Here is a 21450-nt window from a genome sequence, read left to right on the forward strand (position 1 = left end):
TGATAACATCTTTGCTATGTAGGTATGCAACAGGGTAGTCATGGTGTGGTGGAGAGGGTGGTTATGTCATATAGGCTGATGTTTGATGTCTCTCCTGCCTTACTAACCTGGTTGGGGCCTCTTTACGTATCTGTGAGTGTTAGAGCAACATGGCTGAGCACACATTTGCGGAGTGCATGGACATGATCCTTCTGAGTAGCTCTCCACAATGTCTGACTTCATCACATATCCTTTTCACCATAATTATACAACGGCTTTGAGAAAGGGTACATTGGCTGTCAGCAGGTGTGACTGTGGTGCTCCATTTTTCAAAATTCCACAAAACTTATCTAATCTTTTATTTATATTGTGTGGTTGAAACTTTGAACATAAAATTTAAAGGTAATTTTAATAGCCTCTACACTAGTATGTGTTAATTGTCAGGAAATCACACAACATAGTGCAAGCCAAAACAAATAGTTGTTAAGTGATTCTTAGACAGTAATGCACATTGTTCCACACAATTCTCTTTCATATTCAGCCAGTGTTTCACTATAAGATTAGTAGCTTTTATAGAATGTTCATGTTGGAACACCATTATTAAGATGCTAGATGATTCAGAATATTCTGAAACAGTCCCTGAGATGAAAAATAGAAGAAAAACCAGATGTCGTCAATGTCAAAAGAGTAATAAGAGATCGATTTCACCCTCAAATGAAGCTCTGCATATAGACTGAAACCATATTAGATCAACAAAGAAAGCAACATGCAAAGCAGGGTGTTTGTGTTTCAGTGATACTATTCATTTTAGAGATAACCTATATATGAATAACACAAAAGTGGAAATGGATAATTTGTTAGTACTATACATGAGAGAAAACATGCATAAAAGATGCAGAGGCAAGGAAGACAATAAAAGTAAACAAAGAATTGTGTCATTTTCATACTACATAACAGAAAAAGCTGGCCAACAGAGGTCTGTCAGAACACTGACAGATAAGTCCAATTTCATTTAAAGCCTAAACAAAAAGTTTGGAGATTGAAAATAATTGTCTGAAGAGGTTGCATTTATTCCATATATATTTTTCCAGAGTGTTGGAGACAGACCCAGGCATATAGACCAAAGATATAAGCTGGAGGCTATATTGCATAAGGAGAATCAAAGTGGATGAGCTTGCAAGCTGCAGGAAAGGGATGGAGAGCAGACACAGTTAATTAAGAAGGATATACTTAAGTATAAATGCAGATCTTCTCATTACTGTAGCAATAAAGTCAAGCAGTCATATCTTCCACCAGAGTTAAATCATTAAAAAAAAAAAAATGCTTGAATGGTACAATGCTGTTCGAATTAAGCAAGTGTTTTTGGGATGCTCTCTTTCAGACTGTATTAAGGTACTTACATATGTTTCAACCTGGGTGTTGGAAATTCTCATACTGATATTGGATCAGCTTATACACACTTTGCTGTAAAATTAAAGTTAGCTCAACATATGGAATTAAAAAATAATATAAGAACATGTTATGAGCTACATAGAATAAGATCAAAAAGATTTTTTAATATTTTAAATGGAAATACAAAAAATTCTGTGACAGTTTGCTTTGACTGGCAGCACAGTGTGACCTTTGTTAAACTGCACATCAGAGAAGTATTTTACTCCTGACAGGCCTGGTTTTATAACTAGAAAATCTTAAAATATTCGCAAAAGAAGGTGCACAAAATAATTAACTACACGTGGTTAGAGACTGACTCAGAGAGAGAGCAAATGAAACTGAATCTCCTGTGAGGGTTTTAAATTTTGTAAAGCAAGATTCAAAGATGATGTACAAAATCTTAGTCTCAGATTGTATTCTGAGTCTTGTGTCTACCAAAACAAAAACTGTACAATGACGGCAATGCTTATAAGTTATATTGAAAGCTCAAAGGTAAGGAATTTAGCATTTGCAGAAGTATGTTCTGTCTCTGCAACTAAAGGAAAGACAGTTTGTTTTTTGCCATATCCATTTTTCTTCTTTTTTTATAAAATGTCTTCAGGGCCTGTAATATATCTGGGTTATTCCACGTGGATTGTCCAAGGGCTCCCAGCTCGACCATCTTCAATTTTAATGAAATTTGTACAGGATGTACCTGAGGGCCCTTCATGAACTCATGCAAAGTTTCAGGCTCACCTGTAACTTGATTGATGTGCTAGATCCATTTTTGTGAAGACCACTTTTACAGAGACCGAAAAGTCGTGAAGAAATCAACAAGTTTAGTATTCCACTGTTCCAAATGTAAAAGATCTAGACTCTTGCTTTTGGTTATAGTGGTTCAACTTTGTGTGATCTACACACAAATGTTGCAAGTAGAGTTCAGAAAGCAATACATTTGCCATAATCCCAGTTCAAAGTGGGCAACAAATCATGTTGCGAGAAATTTGCCCCATAGTTTAACGAGGCATAAGTAGAGGAGAAAGTGCGCCATTGTCCTGGTCTTTTGCCAAACTTCTGTCTGTCTGGGTGTTTAGTATATCACAAATTTTGGCAGGCCTTTTGTGTTTAAATTACTGTGCTCGCATCCTGTATATTTACTAAAAAACATGAATGTATCAAAATATACCCGTGTTCAAAGTCATGTATCTCAAAATAGACACCTACCTCATTACAATCATTAACACCATTCAACAGAGCACATTTCATTCTATTATGAAAACGTATTTTTGTTTTATGTCTCTTTGAGTAAGGTGCAAAAATGTTGCCAAAAATTTGGAATTTTGTTGATAATGTCTTCATTGTTTAAATATTCATTTTGCTGTTTATTCAATGATTTTAAACCTTTTTGTGACAGGTTAATTGCTTAAAATACTCAGCTATGCTTCCATCATGAAGCTTTACTCCTAAATAGATTTGAATTTTTGCAAAGCTCATGTTGCAATCCATTTGGCAAGAAAAACCACACTGCACGAAAAAGCTTGTGCTCAATCAACATAGAAACAGCTGACCTACTAAAAGGGACAACCATGTCTGATATTAAACCAGGACAAAAAATGTGCCCTTCCTGTAGAAAAGAATTTGAAACACTGAAATATTCACAAATGGACATTACATATCAGTCAGATGAAGATGACGAGACTAATGTTGGTCACAATTTTAATACAAGCTTATCACCACTAAAATTTCAATGAATTGGTACAAGGGATACAAAAGGATATGCAAAGTGCAAAATATATCAAGTTGAAGGTTCAATTATTAAGAAAATTGCAGAAGTGGGAGGACTTGATCCCAGTGAATTGGATCAACAATCCACAAGCAAGCAATGCTTGACTTGATCAGATTACATTGAGCGGATCCAAGAATTTAAAGAAAAATTACATGTATCAAATAATAATGAGAAAATTCAAATTTTGACCTTGTTCCCCAAAGCTGGTCTATCAAAAAGACTATGGAAGAATTTTGAGTTTCAGAAAGAACAGTAAGGAAGTCTAGAAAGTTAAAAACTGAACAGGGAACTGGCACAGCCCAAAGGTAAATGTGGGGAAAAGCTTTCTGAGGATGTGAAGGCAAGAGTCATAGAACATTTTTATGATGAAGAGTTTAGTCGGATTTGTCCAGGAAAAAAGGACTGTATTACTGTTTGGATAGATGGAGAAAAGGTTAAAAAACAGAAATACTTATTACTGAGCAACTTCAAAGAAATGTTTGTTGCGTACTGCAATAAAAATGGACCAGAAATTTGATTTTATAAATTTTCTGAATTAAGGCCAAAGTGGTGAGTGACTGTAGGCACAGCTGGTTCACATTTAGTTTTTGTCTGCAGAATACATCAAAATATGAAACTAGTGTTGGCACATAGCCCAGTAAAAGAAGATTACAAAATTTTACTGGGCAAAATTGTCTCTAATTTGGAAACAAAGGATTGCATACTTCATCGCTGTGAAGTATGTCCAGGAACAGAAGCTCTAAATGAATATTTGGAAAGTGCTTTTGCAGATATTGATCCTGAGGATGATACAATTCAGTTCAAACAATGCACACACACACTGATAAAGACACAGTTGAAACCAGAGAAATGACAGTTGAAGAATTCATTGTACTATTAGTTACAAAACTGTTGGCCCTTTCAACTCACCACTACACTGCAAAGAATCAGAGCAAGGATTTGCAGTTCACTAAAGAAGGTCTCAAACCAGGAGAATTGATTATATTAATAGATTGCACGGAAAATTACTCCTTTATTGTCCAAGATGCAGTGCAGGGATTCCGTTGGGTAAATAGTCAAGCTACAATACATCCATTTGTCATCTACTACAAAGGTAATGAAGACCTAAAGATTGTCAGCTACTGCATAATCAGTGATGTATTTTTAACATACTTGATCAGATCCCTTAAGTGCATTTTTAAACAAATTAAGAATATTCATTATTTTAGTGATGGTTCTGCTGCACAGTACAAAAATTTACAAAAATTTTAAGAGCTTCCTAAATTTTTGCCATCATCAAAAAGATTTTGGCATTACTGCAGAATGAAATTTTTTCAGAACAAGCCATGGGAAATCACCATGTGGCAGGATTGGGGGTACAGTTAAGCAATTAGCAGCAAGAGCTAGCCTTCAATGCCCAATTGACAACCAAATCTGTTTGAATACTGAAAAAAAAAAATGTTCATGGCATTGAATTTATTTACATTAAAAAAGAAATTATTGAAGATGCAAAAATTGACGATGGATGTAGTGTCTGTTACAAGAGACCATCACCATTTTGTGCCAACTGATGAAAAGTGACTTAAGATTCACAGAGTATCAAATGATACATTGTCCTTTGTAGCAAATGTTAACCGACATGCTAAAGTTGCTGCTAAACAGGTTGCCATTAATGAACTACAGCCTGGCCAGTATGTTGCTTGCATTTATGATGGAAAATGGTGGATAGGAAATATCTGTGAAGTTTCATGTGAAGAAAAAGATGCCTTGATTAATTTCATGCATCTTCATGGAGCTGCTCAATCATTTCATTGGCCTCCTAGAAGAGACAATAGACATATGCTGGATCCCAGAACAGCAGATAATTGCAGTCATACCAGTCCCAGCTGCTTCAATGATGGGGCTTCAATAGTTTGCTGGAAGCAATAGTTATGGACATCAGCAAAAAATTTAAAACATTTAACAATTGTAGAATTCTGTATTATGGCTTGGGAACCACAGAGAGACCCATAAAAGGTTTGGGAACCTGCTAGATACCTACATTCAGGCTTAGGATCCTGCTAGATATTCACATTCTGGCTTGGGAACCAGCTAGACACTCACTTTCAGGCTTGGGAACCAGCAGTAAAGAAACCCACCTGTGGCTGACCTTGCATGGCTACCAGGCATGGTCGCTTGGCAATGGGGTTACCAGTCTTGAGATTGTTAGTGGCACAGCCACAACAGACCAAGGCAAGGATTTTCCAAATTACCAAAAAAGTCAATAGTTTAGGCAAATTTTTTGCACCTTACCCAAAGAGAGACCAAAATGAATATAAATTTTTCTAATAGAATGAAATGTGCTCTGTTGAATGGTGTTAATGAATGTAATGTGGTAGGTGTCCATTTTGAGATACATGACTTTGAACACAGGTAAATTTTAATACATTCATGTTTTTTTAGTAAATATACAGGATGCAAACACAGTAATTAAACACACAAGCCAGGCCAAAATTTGTGATATACTAAACAGGCAAAAGACCAGGTCCATAGCACACTTTCTCCACTACTTACACCTCATTAAACTATGGGGCAAATTTCTCGCGACATGATTTGTTGCCCACTTTGAACTGAGATTATGCCAAATGAAATGCATTGCTTTCTGAACTCTACTTACAACATTTGTGTGTAGAGCACATAAATTTGTACCACTATACCCAGAAGCAAGAGTCTAGCTCTTTTACATTAGGAACAGTGGAATACCATACTTGTTGATTTCTTCACGACTTTTCAGTCTCTGTAAAAGTGGTCTTAATGAAGGTGGTTCTACAACCTCAACCAAGTTACAAGTGAGCGTGAAACTTTGCATAATTTCATGTAGGGCCCTCAGGTATTGTGGCCAGTTACTATGCCCCCACTGAGAGAATCTCTGCTGTCAGAGACCAACACCTTCAGCCTATTGCCTGCAATGTAATCTCCTACATATAGATAGTAACTATTACCTCCATCAACTCTCTACATTTCCCGTTCCTTTACCACATGATGACATGCTTGTCACTATTTATGCACCTCCCTTTACACTACTATCCTTACACTCATGGCCTTACCACTATTGAGCACTAACTTTCCTAATGACCAACAGATTACAAACTTAGTCACCAAGGCAACTATATCATCAACCACAATTGCTTCTCCTTTGAGGGCATTACCTACAAACAAATCTGGGGTATGGCTGTGAATTCTTGCATGGCACCATCCTATGTCAACCTATTCACGGATCATCTGGAGTAATCTTTCCTGAAACACCCAGGACCCCAAACTCCTCACCTAGTTGAGATTAATTGATGACATCTTCATGATCTGAATTGAGGGTGAGGACACCCTATCCACATAGTTCCAGAACCTCAACAACTTTTCCCCCATTCACTTCACCTGGCCCTACTCAACCCATCAAAACAACTTCCTTGATGTTGACTTCCACCTCAAAGATGGTTTACATCAGTACCTCTGTCTACATTAAACCTACCAACCACCGGCAGTACCTCCATTTCGATAGTTTCCACCCATTCCACACCAAGAAGACCTTTCCATATAGCCTAGCCACCCATGACCATTGCATCTGCAGTGACCAGCAGTCCCTCTCGAAATGTACTGAAGGTCTCATTGAGGCCTTCACAGACCGTAATTACTGTCCCAGCATTATACAAAAACAGCTCTCCTGTGCCTTATCTCTCCTGCCACCCACCACCTCCCAAAGTGTCATTGACCAACCACAGAGGAGCATTCCCTTCATGATTCAGTACCACCAAGGAGTGGAGCAACTGCATCACATTCTCTGCCGGGGTTTGACCACTTCTTATTGTGCCCTGAAAGAGGAATGTGCTACCCACTATCCTTCTCACCCCCTCACACAGTGGTATTCTGTCACCTACTGAACCTACACAATATTGTCATCCATCCCTACACAACACATGTTCCCAACCTCTTACCTCATGGCTCATATCCCTGTAATAGACCTAGACGCAAGACCTGCCCCATACATCCTCCCACCACCCCTACTCCAGTCCGGGCACAAGCATCATCAGTTCTGTCAATGGCAGAGCTACCGGTGAAACCAGTCGTGATCTACAAGCTAAACTGCAACCACAGTACTGTATTCTATGCAGGTGTGACAATGAACAAGCTGCCTGTCTGCGTGAATGGCCACTGACAAACTGGCACCAAGAAACAGCTGGACCACCCTATTGCTGAGCATGCCACCCGACATGACATTCTTCACTTCAGTGACTGCTTCACAGCCTGTGCCATCTGGATCCTTCCCACCAACACCATATTTTCTGAATTGTGCAGGTGGGAACTCTACCTACAATATTTCCTATGTTCCTGTAACCCTACTGGCCTCAACCTTCATTAATCATTGTCCTTACCCATCTAGCTCCTTGCCTCTTTCCATTTGAACACTACACAGCTCTCTATTCCACCAATGTACCCACAGTCTTTTTACTTCTCTCCTTTCCCACCATTCCCCCACCCTCCCCCAGACCTCTGTCTAACCTCCCGACTGCACCTAGCCACCCTACCCTCTCTCCATCTCATCCCTGTATGCTCCTACAAGCAGCACTTTACCATCCCCCTTCTCTACCTTGTCATCCCTTCCCCTCCCCACTCAGCATCTTCCTTAAGCCCGGTTGCCTCTCCCAACATGCACTGCTGCTTGCAGTCGGGCCTCAGTAGCCAGGACTGTAGTCATGTGTATGTGGGTTGTGTTAGTTAGTATGTGTGTTGTCTATTTCTGTTGAAGGCCTTGTTGGTCAAAAGCTGACTTTCTGACAGTCAGTATCTCTGCTATATGGTGAGTAGCAACTACCCTTTTCATAATACTGTTACATTCCATACTGGCTTTTCCACTGTAATATATGTTTGTGCTTTTATATAAACAAAAATTTATCACCAACCACTGAAGATGTTCCAAAAATAAAAGAAGTGAAATGTGTATGGAAATAAACAAACTGTGTTTCATTTAGTTGCAAAGATGGAACATACTTCCATGAATTCTAAAGCAACTAAGGAGGGACAGATAATGGAAAAAAGTGATGAGAATTCAGCATGATTTCTCAATACTTGTACATGGGTCTCCTGCCTCCTGACAGGGTTTTTGGCCTTATTGAAAAAGGACTAAAAAACATGAATCAGTCACTCTGCTTACAGAACAGTGTGACATTTTGGGAAAATTTGGGGCAGTTATAGTTTGAGGTAAAGACAGGTATAGCTACAGTATGAAGTGCAATGAAAGCCAAATTGCCTTTTAAGATATCTGAAGCAAGAGTACTGAATTATGTAAGAAGATCCGAAACCAGTAATTTTTGAAGCCCCTCAACTTCCATTAGTGAATCACATAAGGAAAAATAGAAGTAATGATGTGAATAATTTGACATCTTATTTTGAAAATGATTTAGAGGAAAGTTAAGAGCTCTATTCAAAAGTAGTACAAGGGAATGTTAATAATATTGTGGACAAAATTTTGTACTATGAAGACCCTTAATGTTAAAGAGGAATATATTTCAGTAATGTTTTTGATTTCACACAGCATTGAATCTAAACATTGAATTAAAATATGTACTGTTGCTTTTTTTGTCATTGAAACATATCACTGTGATTTTCATAGTAGGTTTATGATGTGAGAAACAGATTTTGTTAATGTGAAAACTTTTGCTCATGTGTTAACTTACAAAAAAATATAAATTTATTAATACATTGTTAACTTCTTACTATGAAATTACCTAAGAATGTATTATACTTAAGAGCCCAATGAATTTAAAAGCATTGACTGTATGTTTGTAATACCTAGCTTACTAAAGTAAAGAAGAAGCATCCATGAAAAAGTGGGTATGTTGATTTTTGTAAAATTTGGTAATTTGTAGTTTTTTCCTCAATAAACCTTTTAGCGATGATCTTCAATTATTCCATCATCAGTCCCTGTCTGCATGGATGGTCAGTATTACATTTTTTTTTAATTTTTGGAATAATTCCTATTATGTACAACAAAAAATACCTTTCCTGTTAACTTTTATGAATGACATTTGTTGAGTTTTGTTAAAACAGTCCGCAATTGCACTTGTATGTAGTATTTTTTTTCACTGCTCCTTTTGATACATTAATGCTTGTATATTTCTAGATTACTTATGTAATGTAGAATACTTTCCATTATGATCACAGTTTATGAGGCAGGAAATCTACTTACACATTACTTCAGTACATATTAAAATTGTTGAAATGTAATGTAAGGAGACATAAATCTTTAAAATTATGTTAAAAAACCTTATTAACATTTTCAGGATTTAGAAGACATTGTCACACAATGTGAAAGAGAGAACTCAAATGTAATTGAATGACTGACAGTTTGTTATGAAGATTTTGCAAGAAGATGACAATGAATCGTTGACTTGTTGGTGTGCAATTTCTGTCTCTTCTAAGTTTCTTCGTGTATGTTGTAATGTGTGTATGGGAGGTGTCACTGGGTGACATCTGTGTAACTTGATTTCTGTTTGTTCTAAAAATTGTTGTCAAAATAGTATTTTCTCACATAAAGATATGTTTACTGACAAAAAAATGTATGTGTCATTTTTTTACAAAACAGATTTGATTATCAAATTAGATATGCTATGTGGATTGTGGAGGTGCACCAATGACACCTACCAGAACCACATTGAAGTTTTATTTTGAAGTGAATGGGTACTACTTACACCAGTTGCATCTACTTACACCACAGTGAACTTATGTGATGCTAAGCAAGTACTACAAGCAATGGAAGTAAACATGTCACATGAACCACCATCAAACAACAAAGATTAAGGATAAATACATTAAAGAAAACAAGAGGCTTATGCTGTGAGTCACTCATACTTGTTTGGATGCATATTAATTTCACAACATTTAAGAGACGGGAGGAGAATTTACTTAAAGAAACCAAGAGGGGCCAAGGTCACTTGGACAGACACAATAATAATATAAATCTGAAAAGAATGTATGATACAGTCTTTAGCAGGGGAAAGGAAAATACAATAAATGTGAAGGATATGTTGGAAAGGTGCTGGGGGAAGGAAAAGATACAATGAATCCTGAATCTGCAGAAAGACAATAAACCATAAAAGGGGTGAAATTAACAAAAATTAACAACCAAGATTCAAATTCCAAAATATTAATCACTGATAGCAAGAGATGGTTAGATGCAAGAGGAGACAAAACTTGGTGGAAATCATAGTGCGCAAATGGAGAAAAAAGATGGAAAAAGTGTCTGCAAATTGTGCACAAAACTTTTTCTATTTGTGTGGTGGAAACCATGATGTCACACACAGACCTTTTAAGGTTGAAACAAGTGAAAGTTTTACACAGCATAGTCAGAATATCTCTGCAAGTGCACCATTAATAGATTGTAAGATATCCAGATTTTATAAAAGCTGCAAAATGTCTTATTTTAATAGTGTGAATGGAGCAAGTGCTTTCTCAAGGATCACTAGTAGTCAGTATCCTTAATATGAGCACCCAGTAAAGATCACAAGTCATGGGAATCGGGTTCCATTGTATCATATAATCTTGTCCAATCCAACATGGCAGATAATGATCATCTGAAACTGGTCAAACGTTGATAACCCAGAGGAGTCATCACCACCCCACCAAGACAAGATATAAGGAATAACTGGAATTTGTCAATTTCTCTTAACATATTTTGGTATGTCATAGCTGCAATAGTAAGGTTTGCAGAAAGAGGGGTCCCACCAGTCACCAGGTCACACCAAACTGTAACCTTGGGGCTATTTTGTTCATATTTTGTAGTGACATGTGGATTCTCTGAGATCATATTTTGCAGTTATAATCATGACGTTTCCCAAATGTGTGGACTGATTCATTGCTGAAACAAATATCTGAAAGAAAATTCAAGCTATTCTTTAGTGTGAGAAAACATGTCTGCAATGGATTCTGTTAAAAGAAGTTATCATTTGGTTGAATGTTCTGTCATAACTGCAGTTTGCAAAGATTAATGTGCCAATTTTTGCATAGAAATGAGTATGTTATTGTTCATGGTATATTGAGTTTTCAACTGGTAGAATTGATTGAATTTTTTGAGATCTTCAAAATCCTGAAGTATTTCTTCCATATGTTGATGCAATATGGACAGTTTGCCACTGCTTATATCTTCTACAACACTTTTGTTTTTTTGACCCTTGCCATCCTTGACAGATGCTGCTTTATGTAGGAAGTTCCTGTGTATATACAGTTCTGAACTTTTGCTGCACTTTGGTGACAAATGCTAAGTCTATAAATGATCATACCTTTCTCTTATGGAGACTCCTATTAATTTATTCACCCCCCCCCCCTCCTCTATGACCCCCCCCCCCCTCTCTGACACCCCCCCCCCCCCTCTCCACCAGAACTGCAACTCACTATAGGTGTAAACTAATGCAGTGTTCCTTAACTTTGACAGTTTCTGTTTACTTTTCCTGTGAAAGAACATAAATATTTATTATAGCTTTTATTCTACAGAGAAAAGAAGTTAGAGACATTATTTATGGCCTTTTGGGCATCTTGTGGAAAAGAAAGTGGTGGGAAGTGTAAATGGTGTAAGTTTACTTATCTATTAAAATTTATATCTGCATGGAGATTATCCCAATAAATGGGTGTGTTACTCATACTAAAAGTAATTGAGAGACAAGTAGTACAACTGATTTTTTTACTTACTCAGTAATTTTTGAAGTCATCAATGGTCCCTAGTTGTTTGGTGTTGTGCATCTTCTACTATTTTCCTGAGTCTTTCAGTAAATTTGTACACATAATATGTTGCTCAGAAATTTAAGTTTAACCCATTGAATCATCCATTTTCTATAAATTTTCAACAAATGCATGATTTATTTTCTATTGTTTACAGAATGTTAGGTCTAGGTACGAACTCCAGAAACATGGCAGCCAATATGGAAATTTGACCTGTTTATCCATGGGAAAGAGGTAATTTTTCCATTACGAAGAAGGTGTGTACAAACTGTAATTATGAAATCACAAGGCTAAAGGAATGTGTGTTGAGCTTACAATTTATAATCAGTGAAATGAAATTGGATATCTCAAATTTTCGACTTGGTAAAAGTGAGCCAAATACTCAACAAGTTCTGCGAAGCATCATGCCTGCTAGCAAAAAGTGGGCTAAAGTGACTCACAAAAAGAGCATGCAAAAACTGCAAAATTGTGTAAACAGTAAACATACCAGGGACACAATGTTTGTGCAGGAAAGCCCTTCTGAAGTGCTTTCAACTGTAGACTATGATATCTTAGTGAGCTGTATTGAACCGCATGGAAAGAAAAAGGACATGAGAAACAAAGAATGGCAGAGTCACTTTCAATCACAGGAGGAAGTAAAAGAGAAAAGAAAAAAAAAACAGTTCAACCATGAGTGTAGGTGCTGACAGTGAATCAAAATCAAGTGTTCCTCATGATGGATTATCACCTAATGTGTACAAAAAAGACAAAACTAACAATGCCACTAAACAACACCCAAGTACTGGCAGACCTAAAACAGTTATCATCAGTCAGCAACAACAGTAAAATAAACCTGTTCGCTGATAGTCAAGCCAAATTAGTTATAACATGGATCCAAGAAGTAGTGAACAACAAAGTAAATGTGCAGTGTTGTGCTACAGCAGCCATACCTCTCAAGGACAGAAATAACGAACATTTGGGAGTATCTACCATGAAATGCCAGATCAGTAAAACAATACATCAGCAGGATAAGAGCGATGTGTTTTAGCACAACAAAACCTTCCACCAGATGCAAGTATATGTGTTTCATATTTGCCTCAAACAGATTACATTTCACTTGAGAATAATTTATCACTTCTGCATTATAATGTACAGCGTTTAGGAAACAAAACAGATTCTTTTGAATAATTTATCACAGGACTGTCTCCACATGTAGTAATAGTTACAGCACACTGGAACACAGTGGACAACATTCAATATTGCAAATTAGAAGGCTACAACCTAGCTATGTTCTACTGTAGAACACACAATAAAGGTGGTGGTGTTGCCATCTACTCAAGAAAATGTAAGTTCATAACCATCACAAAAAAGTGCTGTGGTGAATGATTTCTGTGTTGGCAAAGATTTTGAAATTGCGATTCTTAAACTCACATTTTGCACTGTTTCTTTCTATGTTGTAGGTGTACATAGATCCCCCTGTGAAAATTTTGGTACTTTTCTGAAATCACTTCACAGAGTTTTAAGTAAATTAGTGTCAGGTTGTAGAAGTATAAATCTTGTCATACTGGGAGATCTGAACATCAACACTTTACATGATGGTCAGGAAAGCAAACGTTTTACGGATTGTATCCTGTCTTATGGATCTAAAGATCTTTTTGGACAAGAACCAACCAGAACAGCTAACACACATAGTAATTCAAATTATCACAAATTATGACCATATCATCTCTACAGACATCGTAAATGGCCACCTCTCAGATCACTTAGACTAAACACTAGTGCTAAAATGTAATATCAAATTCAAACCCAGAAAAATGTATGAGCAGAGGCGAATACTATCTGCAAACAACATTGCTACACTAAGACATAGTTTAAGCCAGGAATCATGGGAATCAGTTATGACTAGCATTGGGGTCAACAATAAATGGAACATGTTCACAGAAATTCTGACTGAGCACTTAAATAGGGACATACCATTAAAAAAAGTGAGTATCCAGAAAAATCGACCATCAAAATTAAAACTTGTGCCATTAAATTTTAAAACAAAAGATCTCAAAGAAAAAGTGGAAAACATGTTTAGCTTACAAAGACTGTCTAACTCAGAGGTACATAAAGAACTCTACAAGCAGTTAGAAATATAAGTACTGCAAACAAGTCAGGAGATAAAATCAGCAGGAAACAGCCAACAGATATGAGGGTCATAATGTTTCAAAGACTTACTAGTCAATTGTAAATGAAATCAGAAACAGTGAAACAGACACAGAAATTAATGATGTACAATTAACTGTGAATAAGATACTATCAAAAATGATGTGTATATGAAACAGGACATGCAGCACATATTTGAGTCCAGTAACAAACAGAACTACAGTACACTAACCCCAGTAAGCGCATATGACATTCTGCAGCTTATTGATAGCCTCAGAGGGAAAAAAAAAACAGCAGGATTAAGTGAAATTTCACCATATCTATTGAAGAAATGCAGACATGAACTAATGAAACCACTAGTTCATCTAATAAACTGTGTTCTCGAAGACGGCATCTTCCCTGACAAGTTGAAACTGGCTGTAGTTAAACGAATACACAAAAAGTGAGACATAAAGCAAGTACAGAACTACAGACCCATTGCCATAATCTCAACTTTCAGCAAACTGATAGAGAAAATAAAATTTAAAAGAATCCTGGAACGTTACAACAATGCTGTCATGGTAAGTTCTCTTGACAATAAGCGATTGATGACTATGTATGTAGATGATACACCAGGTGTCTGCTATGTAGACCATCAGGAGAGCCTAGTTGAAGAGATACGTAACTTTGTTGAAAATACAAGAGCTCACATTGAAAGAGTTTGGGCAGAGATGTCAGTCGAGGCGGAAGTCCGCCTCGACTGACATCTCTGCCCAAACTCTTTGCCTTTAAATATGTCTGCTTGTGTCTGTATATGTGTGGATGGATATGTGTGTGCGTGTGAGTGTATACCTACCCTTTTTTCCCCCTAGGGTAGGTCTTTCCGCTCCCAGGATTGGAATGACTCCTTACCCTCTCCCTTAAAACCCACATCCTTTTGTATTTTCCTCTCCTTCCCTCTTTCCTGATGAAGCAACCGCCGGTTGTGAAAGCTCGAAATTTTGTGTGTGTGTTTTTTTATTGTGCCTATCTACTGGCGCTTTCCCGCTTGGTACGTCATGGAATCTTTGTTTTTAATATATTTTTATAATTTGTGTTAGATTTAGCAAATGTATGCTGATAAGATGATATGACATATCGTAGGATGTACATGGTGTTTCGTACACCACCACACAGATACTTACACTATTGTTCTGAGACACAAGTAGGATATTCTATTTATTTTGTTGTGTATGAATTTATTACATAATTTAAGTATGTAAAATTTGGTGCTACTTAATGTGCTGAGTTAGCCAGCTAATGTGCCATGTTAAGGGGAAGTGTGTAATGTTAAGTGTATGTAGGCAAGCTAGTCAGCCACCTAGAATTGGTACAAGATAAGGAGAATTTGTTTGCAAATCTGTGAGGCACCAGGGCTGATAACATGATGAAGCCAGTTGGGCTGCCACAGCCTCTCAAGCCAAGCATGTGCATTAGCAAAGGACCAGATGTGGGGAAAATCTCTAAGTTGGGAATTTGTTACTCATTTGTCTTTTGTGCCAGAGATACTCTAAGAAATGGTGGAGTGCAAGACAGTCTTAAAGATGGCTAACTTTGAGAGCTCTTTGAAATTCAACAATAACTCACAGTCAGATATGTTATATGTTTATAACATTTATTTTATTTAAATATTGTTATAATATATTAGTTTAGTACAGGAAATTGGTCAAGGATTTAAATAACATCTATAGGGCTTGAGAACATAGTATTCTTGGTGGGGATGGCTGTCAGCCAATGAGAGTTGCACAGTGGAGCAACACTACTGGAGTCAAGTGGAGACTGGAACTTCTCAAGTGAAGAGCTCAAGGGAGTCATTCTGGATGCTTTATGTAGAGTGTTCGAAGAAGGCAGACCTGCCTATGACAACATGTGTGATTCAGTCATATAGGTGATTCTGGGTGGGGTATGGCCCCTGCAATACTTTAACTTCTGAAGGGACAATATATTTTGAGAGGTTTGAATGTGCTCCAGAATAGGACTCTACCTTTTCCTGCTTGTGTAAGGAACTGAAATGTGAGTTTACTATTCTTGATTCTGTGTATATTAATTTGTAACTCATCATGTTGAACTCTGAACTATTTTGAACTAGAAAATCTTTTGTGTATTGTGATCATGAAATGGACTTAGTTTTTGCAAGCTTTTGATTACTATTTAGGTAGGAGAATTTTCTGCCATTCTTGCAATGCTCTCAGTGTAACTTGACTATGTTTGATAAGAGTATTTTCTGTCTGTATTTTAAATGTATGTCATAGGACCACTTCTCATTTATTTGAGATCTTATCTCTTGGAAAATCCAGGATGGAATGTAACAATATTGTGAAAAGACAATTTGCTAATCATCATATAGCAGAGATGCTGAGTCGCAGATATGCATAATGAAAAGATTCTCACAAATTAGCTTTTGGCCAGTAAGGCTTTGTCAAAATTAGACGACAAATGCACACATACACACCCATGCAAATGCAACTCATATACTGCTGACTGCAGTCTCCAGCAAGTGAGGCCACACTCCAAGCAGCAGCAGCAGCAGCAGCAGCAGTGCATGATGGGAGTGGTGACTGGGCGGGGGTAAGGAGGATAATATATACATGTTGTTATAATTATCATCCCAACATTGCACAAAAACAAATCTCCCATGCCTTATCTTTCCAGTATCTCACCATCTCACAAAGTCCCACTGTATGGCTACAAAGGAGTGTTCCCCTTGTAACTCAGTACCACCCAGCACTAGAGCAACTGAATTGCATTCTCCACCAGGGTTTTGACTACCTCTTGTTGTGCCCTGAAATCAGAAATGTCCTGCCCACTACCCTTCCCACCCTTTCCACAGTGGTATTCTGCTGTCCACTGAATCTACACAATATAAGCATCCATTCCTGAACAACCCCTGCTTCCAACCCCTTACCTTATGGCTCATTCCCCTCTAATATACGTAGTTGCAAGACTTGTCCTATACATCTTCCGACCACCACCTACTCGTCTACTACATCACATATCCCATCAAAGGCATGGCTATATTTGAAACCAGTCATATGATCTACAAGCTAAAGTGCAACCACTGTGCTGCATTCTATCTGGGCATGACAGCCAACAAGCTGTCTGTCCTCATAATGGCCACCGACAAACTATGAGCAAGAAACGAGTGGACCACCCTGTTGCTGAGCGTGCTGCCAAACATGACATCCTTAATTTCAGTGACTGCGTGACAGCTTGTGCCATATGGATCCTTCCCACCAATACCAGCTTTTCTGAATTGCACAGGTGGGAACTTTCCCTGCAACATTTCCTATGTTCCCGTAATCCTCCTGGCCTCAACCTTCATTAGTCATCATCCTCTTCTTTTCAGCCCCTTTTCTGTTCCCATTCCAGCACTATGCAGCCTTCATTCCTCCATTGCGCCCAGTCTTTTTACTTATCTCCTGTTCTGCTATCCCCCCCCCCCCCCCCTCCCCCACTTCTCTGCAGCCCTAGACATTTCCACCTGCGCTCCCCAACAGCACATCATTGTCCGCCATCCTTACCCTGCTATTCCTCCCCCTCTCTAACCCAGCCTCCTCTTTACCCCCACCTGGTCACCACTTCCATAATGCACTGGTGTTGCTGCTCACAGTGTGGCCTCAGCTGCATGACACTGCAGTCATATGTCTGTGAGTTGCGTTTGCATGTGTGTGTATGTGTGTGTTTGACATCTAATTTGACAAAGACCTTACTGACCAAAAGCTAATTTGTGACAGTCTTTTTGTTGTGCCTGTCTGTGACTCAGCAAATCTGCGATATGTCAAGTAGCAACTTTCCTTTTCACAATATTATTATTCATCATAATTGCTTGTTATTTACATTAGTTATAGACATTAGAATAGAACCTTTTATTACATTATTAATTTATCTTTTATTTTCTATTTCTTGTATTTTATTAATTCACAATTCTAACCAATGCATAGACTACTTGATTGCAGGATCACACCTACAGATTATCATTTGTAGCAAATTAGCTGCAGGGCATGGAAGCACATATGTACAGCTTGACCCTATGACTATGTCGAGTTATTCTTTTTAATAGAGCTGTGCATAGCCCAAATACCTAAGGCATGAGTAACTGCAAGGAAAGTTGTAACTGGTTTGCTCATATGGACTGCTATTTAGAAGATCAACTACTCAGCAGTAACTGTTAGGTACTGTCACAATATGTAAATGTGGTTTGTTAAGATATGGGTGGAAATTTTGGAGTTCTGTGTCTCTGAGATCCCATATGATGAAAATATTACCAGTACAGCATTTGGCCACAATTGTGATGCATGAAGTACCAATTCTTCAGAATTCTTGAAGAGGTCCACTTGTTACACATTACTGCTCATAACATTTCTGGGGAATTTGGAAAAAGTGATCTTCAAACTATGTTACATATAATTTTACTGTTTTTTTCTGACATATATTTGTAAAATGCAAATCACATCAAAACTGATTAAAAGATGTTGTTGATCATTGAATGGTCTGGGAGTTTACAAGGCCAACTGTGAGATGAGATTAGTTTACCTTGGAAAAGTGGGTTTACTTACCAACATATGGCCTCAGAGAGTATGAGTATCATATACAGCTTGAACAACATTCTAACTTGGTGCAGCGAGAACACCAAAATGAATGCATTAAGCACATAGAGTTTGAGAAGGATCATGTGCTACCGCAGCTACTTCTATTCAAAAAAAGGTTATTAGAGGTGACTGAGGTAGTTGAATGGCCTGTCAACATGAACTTTCATGGTGAATGTGAACTTCCAATGTCTTGATTGCTAGGAGTAGGTGGCTTATGACTGGATAGTGCTTGTACTGCTGCCCCTTAGGACATGGCTCTGATCTCCTTCATGGGAGATATACGGTACACTGATCTGTCTTAACCATTACCAAACACAGTGTCAGCAGCATAACATTAAAAAAAGCAGCTCCATATAATGTAATTAATTCGCTTGACCTATTTGGTGGGGATCTGCAGAATGGATTTTCTGATGTAAAAGTTACTTTATGGGCCAGATGAGAGAATGACTGATTATGGCTCAGATGGATCAGATGGCTTTGGACTTGGATTCTGACACTGACCCATACAGACATTAAGTCACATTATGGCTACAACAACACATTCTATTTGCAGATATGAAGTTAGCAATATTTTTATGTACCACATAGAATATAACATGTAAAAGAGGTCAGTGATGTTTTTTGTTTCCTTTTACACAAGGAGAAGATGTCTGTTACCCAGAAAACATGTTCTCATTCTTTTAAAAGCACTAAAATGGAAGAAGAGGCTGCTGGATTGAAAAGTTGTGTACATTTGATTATTTTTTATTTTCACGTTAAAGTTATCTTCAAAAACAATTGTATAAAAATCTGTTTTCACAAATACAAATAAATATCAATGTTTCTATAAATAAACCAAAATAACATTATCATTGTCTGTAGCAAAACTATCTATAATCTGTACAACCTTTTTACAATAAATAATTAAATGTGTTTTTACAAATCTTTGGTTTAATAAAAAATACATAAAACAGTTAATTGCAACAAGAACAATACAGCACTTATAGTGCCAAATAAGTCTATCTATTTTTCTCGTGTTTTTACATACATTAAAATAACAACCAAATTCTGGTATACAACAATGAAATCAGGTACTTTCCTGCAATGTGTCTTCAGCAGACTATGAGATTTTTTTGAGTAGTCACAATTTGTAATCTATTTCTGCAGAATGAAGTTTATATAGTTACAGTTCAAGAATTTAACATCATTGTGAATTTCATAACTAATATAGTCATACAATGCAACAATGACAATCACCGATAAGCTAAAAATGTGAGAAGCTCTCTGCCTACAGGATTATAGTGGCAGGTATCTTCTGCTGTATCCACATGTGTTGCAGTTGGATAGTTATGGCAATTTTACTTTCATTTTTAATGTCTTAAGCATTGTATCTCATAACCAAGTAATGTAGTTACTTCACTTGCCGAAGCAACTACCACATCAAATTTCTGGAGCACGCTTCAGAGGACTGTGTTAGTGATACACATTTTTGTTTGGAAACCTATCACACCCTATGTATTTATCACAGCTCACCAAAAATTTCTGTTCAATTAGATGTTCTTCAACATGTTTTGTAACATGTCTATAAAAGGTTTGCCCTGTAAATACCTTTTATTCTTCATGATGTTTTGATATTTAATGATTGAAGTGTTTTGATTATTGATGGGGCTTTTACAGTGGGAATTATTGAGCTTTTACCTGAAAAGATTAAGGGTTTTTGTGTAAAAATGATAGAAATTTTTGGTTTCAGATTATGTGTTGGTGTTTTTGTTGGTGGGCTGTGAGATAGAACTGTATTCTTAAAGCTACTCTTTTTTTCTGAATATTTTCTATTAATTGACTGAAAAGTACTGCATCGGCTGTAGTGCAATTCAAACTGATCCATGGCAACAGGATTTTGTCCATTGCTCAATGATGTGAAGATCAGCTGTAAAAAAGAGAAAACAGAATACTGAAACAGGAAATTTTTCTTTAAAATGACATCAAAACTCTGCCTCTAAAATATGTACTACTTTACACTTGTGTAGTGACAGCACAAAGAACAATATTTTAATCAAAACATCTGATCACACAATGTCTGACATGTTAATTCCACTTTTTTAAAGTAACAATATGCTAAACTATGGGTCATGTAGACTGCAAGACAATATTAACTAATATAGTATCAGCAAAGGATAACTGATTTCCTTATTTACACTCAAAGTACTCACAAATGTACATCATCTAAATGGCATGGGATAGCAGCTACTTTGAAAGCAGATTTGCTTTTGCTGTTATAGTTTCAACAACATTTTACCAACTAATGTGTTCTGCACATGTGTGTAAGTACACACATATAGGATAGCTGTTTATGAAAAAAAAAAATCAGCTGAACAATGTAAAAGGAAAAAGCCATGGCCCTTTAAAACTACTGTTAAAGGTTTCCTATCAACATATTAAAATATTTGTTATATGATGGTGTTTGCAGAGCAGGTTGTGTGAATGAATGGATGAATAAATTAATGACACATTATCACCCCTTAAAGATTTAAATTGGCTTTACTACTTCCTGGTTTCTAAATGTGGAAAGTTTCCTGCACATCTTGTTGGCTTAGTAGTCTTGGGAGAAAGAATATCATGAAGAATTGTCATGAAGTTTCAAACAGTGCACTTTCCATTGGAGAGCAAATGATTGAAACTGGAAGAAAAAAATCTAGGTTATGTCTAAGCCATTTCTTTGTGATATTGTTTTATCCAGAAATTATAGTTGAGGAAGTTATGGGAGAAAACTTCAGAGAAGTTTGGAGAGTAGGAGAGAGAGATTGTCAAAACTTATACTATAAGAGTGAGCCATAAGTG

The 21450-nt window shown here is 37.0% G+C and overlaps 2 protein-coding genes across 2 annotated transcripts in view; one reads left to right on the forward strand and one right to left on the reverse strand.

Moving 5' to 3' along the window:
* LOC126278292 (ATPase family AAA domain-containing protein 2-like) overlaps positions 1 to 10017 on the forward strand; it is a 115495-nt gene extending 105478 nt beyond the window's left edge. The window contains exon 13 of the mRNA XM_049978303.1: positions 9469 to 10017. Coding sequence (XP_049834260.1) covers positions 9469 to 9525 — 57 coding nt within the window. The 3' untranslated portion in view covers positions 9526 to 10017. The remainder of the gene's footprint in view (positions 1 to 9468) is intronic.
* Positions 10018 to 19644: 9627 nt separating this feature from the next.
* Positions 19645 to 21450, reverse strand: part of LOC126278902 (meprin A subunit beta-like) — a 66507-nt gene continuing 64701 nt past the window's right edge. The window contains exon 10 of the mRNA XM_049979177.1: positions 19645 to 20539. Within this exon, the coding sequence (XP_049835134.1) occupies positions 20231 to 20539 (309 nt within the window). The 3' untranslated portion in view covers positions 19645 to 20230. The remainder of the gene's footprint in view (positions 20540 to 21450) is intronic.

This window comes from Schistocerca gregaria, chromosome 6 (genome assembly GCF_023897955.1).
Source record: "Schistocerca gregaria isolate iqSchGreg1 chromosome 6, iqSchGreg1.2, whole genome shotgun sequence".
NCBI lineage: Eukaryota > Metazoa > Arthropoda > Insecta > Orthoptera > Acrididae > Schistocerca > Schistocerca gregaria.